Raw genomic sequence first — 19648 nt, forward strand, 5'->3', positions numbered from 1 at the left:
CAGAGGCGGAGGAAGAGGCCGAGGCGGCAGCAGCAGAATAGGCCGAGGCGGCAGCAGCAGAAGAGGTAGCAGGGGGAGCCTGAGTGACTTCCTTGGTTTTAAGGTGTTTACTCCACTGCAGTTCATGCTTTGCATGCAGGTGCCTGGTCATGCAGGTTGTGCTCAGGTTCAGAACGTTAATGCCTCGCTTCAGGCTCTGATGGCACAGCGTGCAAACCACTCGGGTCTTGTCGTCAGCACATTGTTTGAAGAAGTGCCATGCCAGGGAACTCCTTGAAGCTGCCTTTGGGGTGCTCGGTCCCAGATGGCGGCGGTCAGTAGCAGGCGGAGTCTCTTGGCGGCGGGTGTTCTGCTTTTGCCCACTGCTCCCTCTTTTGCTACGCTGTTGGCTCGGTCTCACCACTGCCTCTTCCTCCGAACTGTGAAAGTCAGTGGCACGACCTTCATTCCATGTGGGGTCTAGGACCTCATCGTCCCCTGCATCGTCTTCCACCCAGTCTTGATCCCTGACCTCCTGTTCAGTCTGCACACTGCAGAAAGACGCAGCAGTTGGCACCTGTGTTTCGTCATCATCAGAGACATGCTGAGGTGGTATTCCCATGTCCTCATCATCAGGAAACATAAGTGGTTGTGCGTCAGTGCATTCTATGTCTTTCACCGCTGGGGAAGGGCTAGGTGGATGCCCTTGGGAAACCCTGCCAGCGGAGTCTTCAAACAGCATAAGAGACTGCTGCATAACTTGAGGCTGAGACAGTTTCCCTGGTATGCATGGGGGTGATGTGACAGACTGATGGGGTTGGTTTTCAGGCGCCATCTGTGCGCTTTCTGCAGAAGACTGGGTGGGAGATAATGTGAACGTGCTGGATCCACTGTCGGCCACCCAATTGACTAATGCCTGTACCTGCTCAGGCCTTACCATCCTTAGAACGGCATTGGGCCCCACCATATATCGCTGTAAATTCTGGCGGCTACTGGGACCTGAGGTAGTTGGTACACTAGGACGTGTGGATGTGGCAGAACGGCCACGTCCTCTCCCAGCACCAGAGGGTCCACTAACACCACCACGACCATGTCCACGTCCGCGTCCCTTACTAGATGTTTTTCTCATTGTTATGGTTCACCACAACAACAAATATATTATTTGGCCCAATGTATTGTATTCAAATTCAGCGGGATATAAATTTGAGGCCTAGTATTTAGGCGCTGGGTGACCGGTATGGATTTAGTGACAGAATTAGACTTGGAAATGCACAGAAGCGTGTGTGTGAAGTTATTCTGAATGACCCAATGTGCACCTTGAATATTATATACCCTTTTTGGGATAGATTTCAAATAGCTCTGATATAGCAGGAACCACTAAATTATGAAATTGCTAAATTGGGAATTGTACTTCAACCCAGAACAAAAAATGTGCTTTGACGGGCACTAAATAACTTTCCCAGCTACAACAGGACAGCGGTAACGAGAGATTTAGAGGGATTTAAATTTGAGGCCTAGTATTTAGGCGCTGGGTGACAGGTATGGGTTTAGTGACAGAATTAGACTTGGAAATACACAGTAGCGGGTGTGTGTGAAGTTATTCTGAATGACCCAATGTGCACCTTCAATATTATATACCCTTTTTGGGATAGATTTCAAATAGCTCTGATATAGCAGGAACCACTAAATTATGAAATTGCTAAATTGGGAATTGTACTTCAACCCAGAACAAAAAATGTGCTTTGACGGACACTAAATATCTTGCCCAGCAACAACAGTACAGCGGTGGGTAACGAGAGATTTAGAGGGATTTAAATTTGAGGCCTAGTATTTAGGCGCTGGGTCACCGGTATGGATTTAGTGACAGAATTAGACTTGGAAATGCACAGAAGCGTGTGTGTGTGAAGTTATTCTGAATGACCCTATGTGCACCTTCAATATTATATACCCTTTTAGGGATAGATTTCAAATAGCTCTGATATAGCAGAAACCACTAAATTATGAAATTGCTAAATTGGGAATTGTACTTCAACCCAGAACAAAAAATGTGCTTTGACGGACACTAAATATCTTGCCCAGCAACAACAGTACAGCGGTGGGTAACGAGAGATTTAGAGGGATTTAAATTTGAGGCCTAGTATTTAGGCGCTGGGTCACCGGTATGGATTTAGTGACAGAATTAGACTTGGAAATGCACAGAAGCGTGTGTGTGAAGTTATTCTGAATGACCCTATGTGCACCTTCAATATTATATACCCTTTTAGGGATAGATTTCAAATAGCTCTGATATAGCAGAAACCACTAAATTATGAAATTGCTAAATTGGGAATTGTACTTCAACCCAGAACAAAAAATGTGCTTTGACGGACACTAAATATCTTGCCCAGCAACAACAGTACAGCGGTGGGTAACGAGAGATTTAGAGGGATTTAAATTTGAGGCCTAGTATTTAGGCGCTGGGTGACAGGTATGGGTTTAGTGACAGAATTAGACTTGGAAATACACAGTAGCGGGTGTGTGTGAAGTTATTCTGAATGACCCTATGTGCACCTTCAATATTATATACCCTTTTAGGGATAGATTTCAAATAGCTCTGATATAGCAGGAACCACTAAATTATGAAATTGCTAAATTGGTAATTGTATTTCAACCCAGAACAAGAAATGTGCTTGAACGGACACTAAATAACTCGCCCAGCTACAGCACTAGGGACAGATTTAGCTGGATATAAATTTGAGGCCTAGTATTTAGGCGCTGGGTGACCGGTATGGATTTAGTGACAGAATTAGACTGGGATATGGCCAAAAAATAAACAGACTATTGCTGGTTAAATGCACTTGGTGTGACAGCTTCACCCTGATGTAGGCTTTAGCCAAAAAACAACCACACCATTGAGGGTTAAATGCACTTGGTGACAGGCGCAGCTTGCCCCTGATTTTGTATATGGCCAAAAAATGAACAGACTATTGCTGGTTAAATGCACTTGGTGTGACAGCTTCACCCTGATGTAGGCTTTAGCCAAAAAACAACCACACCATTGAGGGTTAAATGCACTTGGTGACAGGCGCAGCTTGCCCCTGATTTTGTATATGGCCAAAAAATGAACAGACTATTGCTGGTTAAATGCACTTGGTGTGACAGCTTCACCCTGATGTAGGCTTTAGCCAAAAAACAACCACACCATTGAGGGTTAAATGCACTTGGTGACAGGCGCAGCTTGCCCCTGATTTTGTATATGGCCAAAAAATGAACAGACTATTGCTGGTTAAATGCACTTGGTGTGACAGCTTCACCCTGATGTAGGCTTTAGCCAAAAAACAACCACACCATTGAGGGTTAAATGCACTTGGTCGCAGCTTGTGCTGGCGCACCACAAGACACAAAATGGCCGCCGATCACCCCAGAAAAATGAGACTGACAAACGGTCTGTGCAGCCTAAAAACAGTGAGCAATTGAGGATCAGCAGCTCAATGATCCACAGCTGCAGATCGATCAGTTAATCAAGTCCTTTGGAGGAGTTAATCTGCCTAATCTCGCCCTACTGTCGCAGCCGCAACCTCTCCCTACGCTAATCAGAGCAGAGTGACGGGCGGCGCTATGTGACTCCAGCTTAAATAGAGGCTGGGTCACATGGTGCTCTGGCCAATCACAGCCATGCCAATAGTAGGCATGGCTGTGATGGCCTCTTGGGGCAAGTAGTATGACGCTTGTTGATTGGCTGCTTTGCAGCCTTTCAAAAAGCGCCAAGAAAGCGTCACAAAAGCGCCAAGAAAGCGACGAACACCGAACCCGAACCCGGACTTTTACAAAAATGTCCGGGTTCGGGTCCGTGTCACGGACACCCCAAAATTCGGTACGAACCCGAACTATACAGTTCGAGTTCGCTCATCCCTAATAATAATATAATATATAGCTTCCGCAATAATGATGTATCCACCTAAGAAAAAATAATGATGTATCCACCTAAGAAAAAATAATGATGTATCCACCTAAGAAAATGGGGAGACTCTGTTGCTTTATAGCATGCACAATGTTTGTGGATCCACCTGTAGAGAATAAAATAGTTTGTAGCCAACACAGTCCTAAGTTAACCCTCGATGTGTCCAGAGAGGGGGGATTTAAAGTGCCGTCAGTAGAGTCCTTCAGTAAAGTATTTACTGGGTACAAATAGCCCGTACACTGTGCAATTAAAGATCAATGGATGTTTTGCATTATATGCTTTGTGCAAACATGCTGTCGACAATACATACACACCGTGTACCTAACCCGGCGGCGTCCCGCTAGCAATCAGGGTTTAGGTTAGAGTGGTGTGCCGACTTTGACTGGATAACTATACCGGATTTACAAGTAAGAACAGTCTTACCGGTATGATGGATCTCCGGTCTTATCTGCGGATTATTTCTTCTGTCCGGGGGAAGCTTGTTCAGGTTCGTTCTTTCAGTTAGGGAGATATCGTTTTTACAGCGTTAGATGTTTGCTCCACGTGGATTAGCTTGTGCGAGCAATGACGCTGTACTCCCTTCACCTTACGAGCTGGAGCTTCTCACTTGATTACCGCGATGTCTTTAGGTAGATCCGGAGATGTGGTGCACTCACATAGGTTCGGGGGTCTGACCAGACGCGTTTCGGGGTTGGGGTATCCCCTTCTTCACCACTGAGGAAGGGGATACCGCAACCCCGAAACGCGTCTGGTCAGACCCCCGAACCTATGTGAGTGCACCACATCTCCGGATCTACCTAAAGACATCGCGGTAATCAAGTGAGAAGCTCCAGCTCGTAAGGTGAAGGGAGTACAGCGTCATTGCTCGCACAAGCTAATCCACGTGGAGCAAACATCTAACGCTGTAAAAACGACATCTCCCTAACTGAAAGAACGAACCTGAACAAGCTTCCCCCGGACAGAAGAAATAATCCGCAGATAAGACCGGAGATCCATCATACCGGTAAGACTGTTCTTACTTGTAAATCCGGTATAGTTATCCAGTCAAAGTCGGCACACCACTCTAACCTAAACCCTGATTGCTAGCGGGACGCCGCCGGGTTAGGTACACGGTGTGTATGTATTGTCGACAGCATGTTTGCACAAAGCGCATAATGCAAACATCCATTGATCATTAATTGCACAGTGTACGGGCTATTTGTATCCAGTAAATACTCTACTGAAGGACTCTACTGACGGCACTTTAAATCCCCCCTCTCTGGACACATCGAGGGTTAACTTAGGACTGTGTTGGCTACAAACTATTTTATTCTCCACAGGTGGATCCACAAACATTGTGCATGCTATAAAGCAACAGAGTCTCCCTATTTTTTTCTTAGGTGGATACATCATTATTGCGGAAGCTATAGATTATATTATTATCAATCGTCATTACCCCCACTGTCATTAATGTACTTTGTTCTTTATATTGCTGCTATTTTTTACATTTCTTACATTTTAGAGTATTGATGTTGAATGTCCTAAATTAACATATATTGTGGTCCATATCCTATTGCAATTTTATTCTATTTTTATCATAATATTCACTAATTAAAGCATTTGACCTCATATCCTAGGTGTGCCCAGCCTCTCTATCTATAATACTTTGCTTTATCTAACAGTGGGGTGACACTGTGGGACTGTGAGCACCCTATTTTGGAGGATCAGCATTCCTGTGCATCTTCTTCACTATTGTTAGAAAGCAATAGGAGCCTCCGTGTCTTTAAGAAAATCATGACTTTACGTCACAGGTTAGGAAAATCATGCAATTACGTACTATATGGCAATTTTTAGGAATGACCCCTTATATCAAATTATATGCATATTTCTCGAGATTGTCCTACAGCTGTGGTCAGCAGAATGCAGGAATCTTCTGACAACACATCGGGGTAGATAGGACTGACAACTAATAACTAATAAAGTGGTATCATGGAATTGTTATATAAGCTATTTCAGAAGGTTACCTGCTGGAAAATTCTTCTGCATGTCAGTATTAAGGAATTGCAATTTTAGCAATTGCACCGTGTAGGCTCAGAAGGGCAGGACGCACAGATATCACATGTTCTAGGTTTATTTTAACCCTTTGTGTGAATCTAATAATGATGTTTTTCTCAGCCCTGAAAAAAGCGTTTTCCAAAAGTGCGGAAGTCCAGGAACTGGCGAAGAAAAGCTTCATCATGCTGAATCTCATGGTAGGGGGAGAAAATGGGAGTCAAGCACCAAAAGCGTTGATCATACAGCGCCATCTGGTGGGAAATTTTAAAGTGCCAGTCTACATACTGTAATGCCATACGTGTACACCAGCGGCATTACACATACGTCATAGGGCGGTAGATTAGCACCCCCCGCTCGTACCATGATATATGCAATTATGCATATTTTGTGTGTTTTTTATGCCATTTTCATTCACAATTGCTCCTTTTTTACAGCAGTATCCAATACCCTCAAATATTTCCATCCTCTGGGCGACATTTTAAGTTTTGCCCCATTCAGGAATGCCCACAAATCCTTCCAGAAACGCCCTCTTTGGGGCATTTTTACATACAATGCGCCCTCTTTAAGGTCCCACAAAAATGGGAGGCATTATGAACATAATTTGGGTCTTAGATCCAACGCCAGTCTCTAAAATTCCGGCACTTTGGAAACTACCATTTAATGAGGGGGGGGGGGGGGGCGTGGATGTCCCTGTGGTCTGCCCCCCATATAATCTATCAATTAATATGCTGCATTTACTGTATATAAGATGAACACTCATTGTGAAACTCCTTTTTCAAGCACGAGACAACGGACAAAAACTTGGCCCCAGATGGTCAGTACGTGCCCAGGATCCTGTTCATTGGTAAGCAGAGTCCGGGACTCCATATTATTATATTGCCCACTTTAGACGTATCACTGGTGTCACTGGTGCGATACATTCAAAATGATGGCGACATTTGCTGGATGTTAAAGTGGATGCATGAGCCGCAGGGCGGGTTTATTTATAGATCACCTTTGTGGAAATAACTGGGAGTGAAACGTTGATACATTAGTTGCAATATTGTATCACTGTCTAGCCACGCCCCTTTATTTTAGGTATAAAAACTATCAATATACAAGAACAATGTGGAATTAGGGGCCTCTCTCCGGGGGCCCCCATAGCAGCCTTATTTATGGTCTTGCAGGGGGCAATAGAAATGTTGTTGCATTGCCCGTTGAGGCTACTGTCGCCTTCTGATGTTAGCACATCTTCTTCTTACAGATCCTTCCTTCAAAGTCAGAGCGGACATCACCGGGCGTTATTCCAATCGCCTATATGAGTATGGATCACAGGACATGCCACTGTGTAAGTCACGTCTTCTCATGGACAGTATCGTATGTATGTACCTGTGAACATAGGTAGGTGGCCACGTTGAAGTTTGGTAAATGTCACTTTCAGACAACCCGAATGTATAGGATAGTTGTCTCTCATTGTCCTATGTTACAGCATGCTTTCTACTCTGCAGCTGAATTTACAATTTTGCTGGTTGTTTTGGGAAACAGTCAGCAAGCTTGTGGACAGACACCTCCTCCCCCATAACAGTTTAGCTGGGTGCCTTGCTGTTTAAGAAAAACTCAACCTTCCCAGCCTTCCAAATTTTTCTAGGATCCATAAAAGGCATCATCTCACTGTGAAATGTAGGATGCTTTTTAAGGTATACTTTCCCTTTAAGGATTTTCTTGCTGTCAGTGAATGGAAACATTCCTGTCCTGATCATGTAATTTTTGTACATTCTTCCCTGCTGAGTAATTCACTTTATATAAGGAGACGGGGAAGAGAAGAACAACTACTCGGAGCACGTTTGTGGCTCACAAAAGTTGTCACTTTCTAAACCCATTCAGTCATTGGACGTAAATGATGGGAGTAGGAGTCTGACTAAATGTACGTAATCTTTCGTACATTCTTCTTAGTGATAGAAAACATGAAGAAAGTGCGCCATCTTTCTCAGACTGAGCTATGACCCACCACAGGGGAGAAGCTTCGGAAGGGCCCGCACCATGAAGGGGGCCCATTGTCACTGCTTCCACCAGTCTCCTCAAATTGCATACATTGTTACACAATGGAGTAAAGTTGGATTTTAATAAAAAAAAAAAAAAAAAAGAAACAAGAATTTATAATGCAATTTACATTTTTAAAAGGGGTTTTCATTTTTAAATATGTGTTTGTTGTTGTTTTTTTAATATCTGATTACAAAGTCCAGCTGAGGTGAGCAGTCCTAGGTGCAGCAGGTGTCCTGTTCTCCTCTGTCAGTATAGTGCTAATCCAGCCATGAACTGAGTCCTGTCTGACAATCTGGTAACGGTGAAAAATATGGAACAACTGTAGCCTTTTCCATAGAGTTGTCAGCCAGCATGTCCCTAGCAACCAGTCTGACTCTGATCAATCTGGTCTTTGACTCAAGGACAAACTGGCCTGAAGATAAACGTAATTAAGAAGTAAGACCGTATCAGAACCGGCCTTACCAAAATTAAGATTCAGGGTAGAAAATGGAAAAAAAAACATTGTATGATACTAGAACACTTTTTTTCTGATAGTGCACTCCAAATCTTCTGCATAGACTTAACTAACATGATAAAATTCTGCTACTTGCAGCCACCACTAGAGGGAGCTCAGGAGATTGCTGTATACATATATATACTGCCACCACTAGAGGGAGCTCAGAAAATTACTACATACAGATATATACAGCCACCACTAGAGGGAGCTTAGGAGATTACTACATACAGATATATACAGCCACCACTAGAGGGAGCTCAGGAGATTACTACATACAGATATATACAGCCACCACTAGAGGGAGCTCAGGAGATTACTGCATACAGATATATACAGCCACCACTAGAGGGAGCTCAGGAGATTACTGCATACAGATATATACAGCCACCACTAGAGGGAGCTCAGGAGATTACTGCATACAGATATATACAGCCACCACTAGAGGGAGCTCGGGAGATTACTGAATACAGATATATACAGCCACCACTAGAGGAAGCTCGGGAGAAAACGGCATACAGATATATGCAGCCACCACTAGAGGGATCTCAGGAGATTACTTAGAAACATAGAATGTGTCGGCAGATAAGAACCATTTGGCCCATCTAGTCTGCCCACTATACTGAATACTATGAATAGCCCCTGGCCCTATCTTATATGAAGGATGGCCTTATGCCTATCCCATGCATGCTTAAACTCCCCCACTGTATTTGCAGCTACCACTTCTGCAGGAAGGCTATTCCATGCATCCACTACTCTCTCAGTAAAGTAATACTTCCTGATATTACTTTTAAACCTCTGCCCCTCTATTTTAAAACGATGTCCTCTTGTAGCAGTTTTTCTTCTTTTAAATATTCTCTCCTCTTTTACCTTGTTGATTCCCTTTATGTATTTAGCAGTTTCTATCATATCCCCTCTGTCTCGTCTTTCTTCCAAGCTCTACATGTTAAGGTCCTTTAATCTTTCCTGGTAAGTTTTATCCTGCAATCCATGTACCAGTTTAGTAGCTCTTCTCTGAACTCTCTCCAAAGTATCGATTATCCTTCTGGAGATATGGTCTCCAGTACTGAGCACAATACTCCAAATGAGGTCTCACTAGTGTTCTGTAGAGCGGCATGAGCGCCCCCCTCTTTCTACTGGTAATGCCTCTCCATATACACCCAAGCACTCTGCTGGCATTTCCTGCTGCTCTGTGACATGGTCTGCCTACCTTTAAGTCTTCTGAAATAATGACCCCCTTAATCCCTTTCCTCAGATACTGAGGTTAGGACTGTATCACTGATTTTATATTCTGCTCTTGGGTTTTTATGTCCCAGGTGCATTATCTTGCACTTATCAACATAAAATTTTAGTTGTCAGATTTTTGACCATTCCTCTAGTTTTCCTAAATCCTTTTCCATTTGGTGTATCCCTCCAGGAACATCAACCCTGTTACAAATCTTTGTGTCATCAGCAAAAAGACACACCTTACCATCGAGACCTTCTGCAATTTCGCTGATAAAGATATTAAACAATATGGGTCCCAGAACAGATCCCTGAGGTACCCCACTGGTAACAAGACCTTGGTCTGAATATACTCCATTGACTACAACCCTCTGTTGCCTGTCCCTCAGCCACTGCCTAATCCATTCAACAATATGGGAGTCCAAGCCCAATGACTGCACTTTATTGATAAGCCTTCTATGTGGGACAGTATCAAAAGCCTTACTAAAGTCTAGATAAGCGATGTCTACTGCACCTCCGCCATCTATTATTTTAGTCACCCAATCAAAAAAATCTATAAGATTAGTTTGACATGATCTCCCTGAAGTAAACCCATGCTCTTTTTCATCTTTCAATCCATGGGATTTTAGATGTTCCACAATCCTCTCCTTAAGTATGGTTTCCATTAATTTCCCCACTATTGATGTCAGGCTTACTGGCCTATAGTTGCCCGATTCCTCCCTACTACCTTTCTTGTGAATGGGCACATTTGCTAATTTCCAATCTTCTGGGATGACTCCTGTTGCCAGTGATTGGTTAAATAAATCTGTTAATGGTTTTGCTAGTTCACCGCTGAGCTCTTTTAATAGCTTTGGGTGTATCCCATCAGGCCCCTGTGGCTTATTTGTATTAATTTTAGACAGCTGACTTAGAACCTCTTCCTCTGTAAAGACACATGCATCAAAAGATTCATTAGTCTTCTTTCCTAACTGAGGTCCTTTTTCTTTATTTTCCTTTGTAAAAACTGAACAGAAGTCTTCATTGAGGCAGTCAGCGAGTTCTTTATCTTCTTCCATATACCTTCCTTCTTTTGTTTTTAATTTGGTAATTCCTTGTTTTAGTTTCCTTTTTTCATTTATGTATCTGAAGAATGCCTTATCGCTTTTTTTCCCTGACTGAGCTAATTTCTCTTCTGCCTGTGCTTTAGAAGCTCTTATAACTTGTTTGGCCTCTCTCTGCCTAATCTTATAAATTTGCCTGTCATCTTCGGGTTTTTTAAAAATAATTACTAAATGCTATCTTTTTGTTTTTAATGATTTTGGCCACTTCTGCTGAGTACCACAGTGGTCTCTTCCTTTTTTTGTTTTTACTGACAAGCCTAATGCAATTTTCTGTTGCCTTCAATAGTGCCACTTTTAAGTAGTCCCATTTCTCCTGGACTCCAATGAAACTGTTCCAATCTGATAGGGACTCGTATACCACTAATCTAATTTTGGAAAAGTCAGTTTTTCTAAAATCTAAAACTTTTGTTTTTGTGTGGTGTGACTCAGTCACTGTACTTATAGTAAACCACACTGACTGGTAATCACTAGATCCCAATCTTTCCCCTGCAGTAATATCAGATACCAAATTCCCATTTGTGAATACTAAATCTAAAATGGCCTCCTTCCGGGTTGGCTCCTCCACTACTTGCTGTAGAGATAATCCCAGTAGGGAATTTAGAATATCTGTACTCCTGGCATAACTAGCTATTTTGGTTTTCCAGTTTACATCAGGAAGATTAAAGTCTCCCATAATGATAACTTCCCCCTTCAAGGTCATTTTAGCTATTTCCTCAACTAGTGTGTCATACAGATATACAGCCACCACTAGAAGGAGCTCAGGAGATTACTATATACAGATATATACAGCCACCACTAGAGGGAGCTCATGAGATTACTACATACAGATATATACAGCCACCACTAGAGGGAGCTCATGAGATTACTACATACAGATATATACAGCCACCACTAGAGGGAGCTCATGAGATTACTACATACAGATATATACAGCCACCACTAGAGGGCGCTCAGGAGATTACTGCATACAGATATATACAGCTACCACTAGAGGGAGCTCAGGAGATTATTTCATACAGATATATACAGCCACCACTAGAGGGAGCTCAGGAGATTATTTCATACAGATATATACAGTCAGCACTATAGGTGGCTCAAGGCTTACTGCATACTGTGTTTTTATTGACTCCGATGTATAAACAATAAGCTCCCTCTAGTGGGGGATGCAGGATCACATAATATTTTTAGGTAACTATGTCGGTGCAGGGGATTTGGAGCTTTGTTCCACTTAAGCAGATCTCTGACTAAAAGAAATGGTTTTCGACTTCAACATGTCAGATCAGGTCTTGAAAGATCTGAAAGCTTCGCTCGGCAAAATCTCTACTTCTGTTGTCAGTTCTAGTAATCAGATTTTTCAAAAAATTAATTCAATTGAGTTTTTTCAAATAGTTGGTAGTAAGCACTAACCTCTGGTCATACACCACCCTCTGCACCTTCTCTGCGCTGATTGCAAGGTGTGAAATTTGGTGGGGAAAAAATAAATAAAAATGCATTTAAAGAAATAAAATTGTTAAAAAATATTCCGGTATAAATGATTTTATTGTCTTTATTCTTTTTAATTTTTTATTTGTAGAATTAATTTCTTTCTCTTTCTGACTATAACTGAAGAAATTCTGATTGTTCCTGAGAAGAGTTAAATTTTTGGGATTTATGCCTGGAGGTGGAGCCATGATCCAAGCCAAGGAGTCATTTGTAGCTCCTGGGCCCCTGCCTTCCATGTTCCATTTATGATACTGGTGTCATCCTCTGTGCTAGAGGGTCCTTTGGACCCCCTTTGTCCCCAGGTGCTCCTTCTGTCGCTACAAAGGAGAACATCGATGAGAACCAACAGCTGAAATAAGACTCTGGATGGTTATATTCTTCCACCTTCTTAAATTTTTGTCTTATCATTCAGTTTTTCATCCACAGATCCCCCATAACAGTGTCATCCACAGATCCCCCCATAACAGTGTCATCCACAGATCCCCCCCATAACAGTGTCATCCACAGATCCCCCATAACAGTGTCATCCACAGATCCCCCCATAACAGTGTCCTCCACAGATCCCCCCATAACAGTGTCCTCCACAGATCCCCCCATAACAGTGTCATCCACAGATCCCCCATAACAGTGTCATCCACAGATCCCCCATAACAGTGTCATCCGCAGATCCCCCATAACAGTGTTTCATCCCCATAACAATATACTCAATGGGCCGGGGTGTTTGCTCTCACTCCTCTTGGTCTCCTCCATCTTCAGATGATGAGACGTGGCTTATCTTGTCTCGTCTCCTTTATCAGACGGAGCAGCCTCTGCCCAGATCGTCATTCACTTTGGCTTCTGTACACATTTTATTATTGGGGGTGAGGATCGGATTGTCACCCAGCTTTCCCAGACCCCTGCACATCACATGCTCCTGGATGTGATACATAATCTGCACTGAAGTAAACCAGGTAACTAATCCTGTAAATGTAGAGAAATGTCCATAATCTGTGTTCAGGTGAACTGGCGGAACAGGATCTGCGCGGAATCCGTCTCATGGGGCAGCAGGGTGTGACCGCCTCAGCAGATGTTAACTCTGACAACCTCCATGTATTTCCTATCCTGACACAGTAAATATTTGTTCAAGATGAGGACAAAGGAGGGTGAGAAATCCGTGTGGGGCGCGGAGCTTAGGACACCTCAGCATTTGTGGCTGGACACGACACTCCGGAGATTTCATTACAATAGCATCCAGTCAGCGTAGAAGGTTCAGGAATGTTCTGTACTATAATGTAACTATAGCAAAGCCCCCCATAATGTAACTATAGCAAAGCCCCCCATAATGTAACTATAGCAATGCCCCCCTATAACGTCATCATAGCAAAGCGCCCCCCTATAATGTAACTATAGCAAAGCCCCCCATAATGTAACTATAGCAAAGCCCCCAATAATGTAGCTATAGCAATGCCCCCTATAATGTAACTATAGCAAAGCCCCCCTATAATGTAACTATAGCAAAGCCCCCCATAATGTAACTATAGCAAAGCCCCAATAATGTAGCTATAGCAATGCCCCCCTATAATGTAGCTATAGCAAAGCCCCCCATAATGTAACTATAGCAAAGCCCCCCATAATGTAACTATAGCAATGCCCCCCTATAACGTCATCATAGCAAAGCCCCCTATAATGTAACTATAGCAAAGCCCCCTATAATGTAACTATAGCAAAGCCCCCAATAATGTAACTATAGCAAAGCCCCCAATAATGTAACTATAGCAATGCCCCCATAATGTAACTATAGCAATGCCCCCCTATAACGTCATCATAGCAAAGCGCCCCCCTATAATGTAACTATAGCAAAGCCCCCTATAATGTAACTATAGCAAAGCCCCCCATAATGTAACTATAGCAAAGCCCCCCATAATGTAACTATAGCAATGCCCCCCTATAACGTCATCATAGCAAAGCGCCCCCCTATAATGTAACTATAGCAAAGCCCCCTATAATGTAACTATAGCAAAGCCCCCAATAATGTAACTATAGCAAAGCCCCCTATAATGTAACTATAGCAAAGCCCCCAATAATGTAACTATAGCAATGCCCCCCTATAACGTCATCATAGCAAAGCGCCCCCCTATAATGTAACTATAGCAAAGCCCCCAATAATGTAGCTATAGCAAAGCCCCCCTATAACGTCATCATAGCAAAGCCCCCAATAATGTAACTATAGCAAAGCCCCCCATAATGTAACTATAGCAATGCCCCCCATAATGTAACTATAGCAATGCCCCCCTATAACGTCATCATAGCAAAGCCCCCCCTATAATGTAACTATAGCAAAGCCCCCCATAATGTCATCATAGCAAAGCCCCTAATAATGTAGCTATAGCAAAGCCCCCTATAATGTAGCTATAGCAAAGCCCCCCCCTATAACGTCATCATAGCAAAGCCCCCTATAATGTATCTATAGCAAAGCCCCCCTATAATGTAACGATAGCAATGCCCCCTTATAATGTCATCATAGCAAAGCCCCCAATAATGTAACTATAGCAAAGCCCCCCATAATGTAACTATAGCAATGCCCCCCATAATGTAACTATAGCAATGCCCCCCTATAATGTCATCATAGCAAAGCCCCCCCTATAATGTAACTATAGCAAAGCCCCCCATAATGTCATCATAGCAAAGCCCCCTATAATGTAGCTATAGCAAAGCCCCCTATAATGTAGCTATAGCAATGCCCCCCATAACGTCATCATAGCAAAGCCCCCTATAATGTAGCTATAGCAAAGCCCCCCTATAATGTAACGATAGCAATGCCCCCTTATAATGTCATCATAGCAATGCCTCTATAATGTAACTATAGCAAAGCCCCCCTATAACGTCATCATAGCAAAGCCCCCTATTATGTAGCTATAGCAATGCCCCCCATAACATCATCATAGCAAAGCCCCCTATAATGTAACTATAGCAACGCCCCCTTATAATGTCATCATAGCAATGCCCCCTATAAAGTCATCATAGCAAAGCCTATATTATTGTCATAGCAATGCCCCCTATATTATTATCATAGCAATGCCCCCTATATTATTATCATAGCAATGCCCCCTATATTATTATCACAGCAATGTCCCCCTATATTATTATCATAGCAATGCCCCCCGTAATGTTATAACAGGAACGCCCCTCTTGATTTATTCAGTATGGAGTATGAGCTCCACGCAGAGATCTACACATTCCACTCCTTGGCTGCTATCAATGCGGTTATTAATGGTTGTCTGAGGAATGTTCTGCCAAGCTGAATGCACTTGGGCACACAGATCATCAAGATCCGCTGCTGGCAGCAACCTTTACAATTGCCGACCAATGACATCCTAGACATGCTCGATGGGAGACAAGTCTGGAGACCCTGTGGGCCATGGTAGCACGTTTATACCATGGAGACTGCTCACAGTAGCACCAGCAACATGCGACCTGGCGTTATCCTGTTGAAAATTGGCTTCTGGGCCACTGTGGAAAAAAGGCCGTACCACTGGTTCCATGACCAAATCAATGTAACGCAGAGATGTTAGTAACTGAAATAAAGATTAGAGATTAAGATTATGCCACCCCACACCATAACCGCAGGAGTAGGACCTATTCCCTCGTGAAGGCCTTTTCATGTTGTGTAGATGTCTTCTGATGGTTTGTGTAGACACAGTTTGCCGCCCTAGGATTGGGAGGTGATGTCCATTTCACTTGCAGCACAGAATGGATCACTATGCACCATTTTTCTAATCAGTAGATACATCCGTGCAGAGGTTCTCCTCTGTGCACCTCCTGCTGTTATTTCAGTTCCTCGTTGCTCACCCAACCTCCGGATACGCAACGTTGTCCTGATATCTCAGCCTAGGCCAACCCTGATTACTAACATTATGGTAGAGAATTGCTCGTAATACAATTCCATAGTATAAGAAAGTGGCTCCAGAGACTCTATAATGGGAATTGTCCACTTTGGTCAACCTCTGGCTTTGGTTCCAGGTTCCCAGGACGCAGACCGATAGTAGGGGGAAGGGTCTGAGATTTATAGGAAGCTGCCGTGTGACAAGTGGTTCTCCCTGCAGATTATATTACGGCATTACAGGGGGACCATTGTCCCGAGTCTTCTGCCCTGTAGCTGGCTGAGGGCCTCCAGAAGAAAAGCCTCGCAGTCCATTCGTGGTCAGTCACCTGTCGCAGGACTTCGAGAGCTGGAACCTGATGTGGTGACGCTCTCATGTAAAGTACACCGCCATACAGTACACCGCCATACAGTACACCCTACAAAGTCTAATCCTCTGCGAGCTAAACCCATCATCAGCACAAATCTCTCTCCTGCTACAAAGTATCAGTGCAGGTAAAAAGTGTCAGTCGGGTTATATACAGAATCTCAGAGGATTGTCTAGACTGGATATCAATGTAACAAACCCTCAGCTATGAGAGTTATTTGGTGTTTAGGTTTTGTCTCTATATGTAAGCAAGGATGCGCGCAGCAAGCAGAGATCTTGAAAAATGTGAATTTTTTTTTAAACAGTTAAATATTTTTTCATTATACTGCACATGGGTTTGTTGTTTCTTGGTTTCATGTAAATGAAGCATTTTCTATATGGGTTATAAGGGTTTATGGAGGAAATGCAGGGGGAAGGGGAGGGGGGGGGGGGTTGTGGAAATTAATATTTACTAAATTAATATTGCATACAATTTAGTGGGAAGATGGAAAAAAAATCCAAATGCTATTCTGCCATCGTTTTATGGGTTTCATTTTTAAGATGTTCCCTGTGCGGTTTTCATCATTCTCTGGGTCAGTACGGTTACAGTGATACCACATTTGTATAGTTTTTCTTGTGTTTTAATAAATAAAATAAAAATATAGATTTTTTTTATTTTATTGTTATACTCTGACCCCCATAACGTTTTAATAGTTACGTTTATGGAGCTGTGTGAGAGCTAATTTTTTTCCAGTAGTCTTCACTAATACCATTTTGGAGAGTGTATGATTTTTTGACCCCTTTTTGTTACATTTTTTGGGTGAAGTGATGAAAAAACTGCGAGGACACATTTATACAGCGAATACATTTACATTTTAATAGTACAGACGATTTGGGACTTGGTGGTGCAGATGATCATTATTATTTTTTTGCTGTTTATTTATTTTTATTATGGATAAAGGGTTGATTTGAATTTTTACATTATATATATATATCATTTTTTATTTTATTTTATTTTAACACATATTAAGTCCCCATAGGGGACTTGAACATGCAGTCATTAGATCGTTTGTCCCACTGTCAGGGCTCTATAGGAACTACTGCTGTGGTGGTAGCCTCAGATAGTTCAGAGGGACCGAGACTACCACACAAACAGCTCCCCCGATCTCTGCTCTAGAGCATTTAAAGACCCAACTTTGACTGTACATGTATGGCAGCGGTAGGGAAGGGGTTAAAGGGGCTATCCTTGGAAAAGTATTACTATGCAATAGATAGGGCATTGTTGCATTGTTTCCCAATAAAGTATTTTGGGAATATACATACAATAATAATATTTTTTATTTTAGGCACATTATATTCTCCCCTGTTAGTACTACCTGCTGTTTATCCTGTGTCATAGAAATATATAGCTCTATTATCTCTCTCTAGACAGGGGAGATAGAAATGATAAAGGCATTATACACCATGAATCTCTTGGGCTATATGAGAGGGACCGTATGCAGAGGAGGAAGGGGTTAACAGGAGCTAATTACAATTCTTCCTGGGAGAAGCAGGTGTCCGATGAGCTGCTGCCCACCCACAGAAAGGGAAGATATCTCCAGATAATGGGAGTAAAAATGTGATAATCCCTTAAACGTGGAGCCAGTACTTCCCAATGACTTGAACTGCTGGACGAGGCCTAGAAGCCAACAAGTATCTAAGACAAATATACTCAGGACCCGAAGTGCAATACAGTCACGTGACACAACATGTCAAATACCGCCTGCTGGACCCGTCACTGCCCGAACACCCCTATATTACAGCAAAACACAGAGCTCTCCGAAAATACACTATAATTCACCTCAACCCAGGGACTCCACAGAGCTGGCAATTATTATAGTAGTTATATTCTTGTACATAGGAGCAGTATTATAGTAGTTATATTCCTGTACATAGGAGGCAGTATTATAGCAGTTATATTCTTGTACATAGGAGCAGTATTATAGCAGTTATATTCTTGTACATAGGAGGCAGTATTATAGTAGTTATATTCCTGTACATAGGAGCAGTATTATAGTAGATATATTCTTGTACATAGGAGCAGTATTATAGTAGTTATATTCTTGTACATAGGAGCAGTATTATAGTAGTTATATTCTTGTACATAGGAGCAGTATTATAGTAGTTATATTCTTGTACATAGGAGAAGTATTATAGTAGTTATATTCTTGTATATAGGAGGCAGTATTATAGTAGTTATATTCTTGTACATAGGATCAGTATTATAGTAGTTATATTCCTGTACATAGGAGCAGTATTATAGTAATTATATTCTTGTACATAGGAAGAGTATTATAGTAGTTATATTCTTGTATATAGGAGCAGTATTATAGTAGTTATATTCTTGTACATAGGAGCAGTATTATAGTAATTATATTCTTGTACGTAGGAGGCAGTATTATAGTAGTTATATTCTTGTATATAGGAGAAGTATTATAGTAGTTATATTCTTGAACATAGGAGCAGTATTATAGTAGTTATATTCTTGTACATAGGAGGTAGTATTATAGTAATTATATTCTTGTACATAGGAGGTAGTATTATAGTAGTTATATTCTTGTATATAGGAGCAGTATTATAGTAGTTATATTCTTGTACATAGGAGGTAGTATTATAGTAGTTATATTCTTGTACAGAGGAGCAGTATTATAGTAGTTATATTCTTGTATATAGGAGCAGTATTATAGTAGTTATATTCTTGTACATAGGAGCAGTATTATAGTAGTTATATTCTTGTACATAGGAGCAGTATTATAGTAGTTATATTCTTGTACATAGGATCAGTATTATAGTAGTTATATTCTTGTACATAGGAGCAGTAATATAGTAGTTATATTCTTGTACATAGGAGAAGTATTATAGTAGTTATATTCCTGTACATAGGAGCAGTATTATAGTAATTATATTCTTGTACATAGGAGCAGTAATATAGTAGTTATATTCTTGTACATAGGAGAAGTATTATAGTAGTTATATTCCTGTACATAGGAGCAGTATTATAGTAATTATATTCTTGTACATAGGAAGAGTATTATAGTAGTTATATTCTTGTATATAGGAGCAGTATTATAGTAGTTATATTCTTGTACATAGGAGCAGTATTATAGTAGTTATATTCTTGTACATAGGA

General features: G+C 41.8%; 1 protein-coding gene across 2 annotated transcripts in view; it reads left to right on the forward strand.

Annotated features, from left to right (window-relative positions):
• Window positions 1–8072, forward strand: part of AGR3 (anterior gradient 3, protein disulphide isomerase family member) — a 42643-nt gene extending 34571 nt beyond the window's left edge. For both annotated transcript variants that reach the window (XM_044293844.1, XM_044293845.1), the window contains exons 5-8: window positions 6074–6150; window positions 6734–6797; window positions 7197–7280; window positions 7886–8072. In XM_044293844.1, the coding sequence (XP_044149779.1) occupies window positions 6074–6150; window positions 6734–6797; window positions 7197–7280; window positions 7886–7935 (275 nt within the window). In that variant the 3' untranslated portion in view covers window positions 7936–8072. The remainder of the gene's footprint in view (window positions 1–6073; window positions 6151–6733; window positions 6798–7196; window positions 7281–7885) is intronic.
• The last annotated feature ends 11576 nt before the right edge of the window (window positions 8073–19648 follow it).

The sequence above is a fragment of the Bufo gargarizans genome, chromosome 5 (assembly GCF_014858855.1).
Source record: "Bufo gargarizans isolate SCDJY-AF-19 chromosome 5, ASM1485885v1, whole genome shotgun sequence".
Taxonomy (NCBI): Eukaryota; Metazoa; Chordata; class Amphibia; order Anura; family Bufonidae; genus Bufo; species Bufo gargarizans.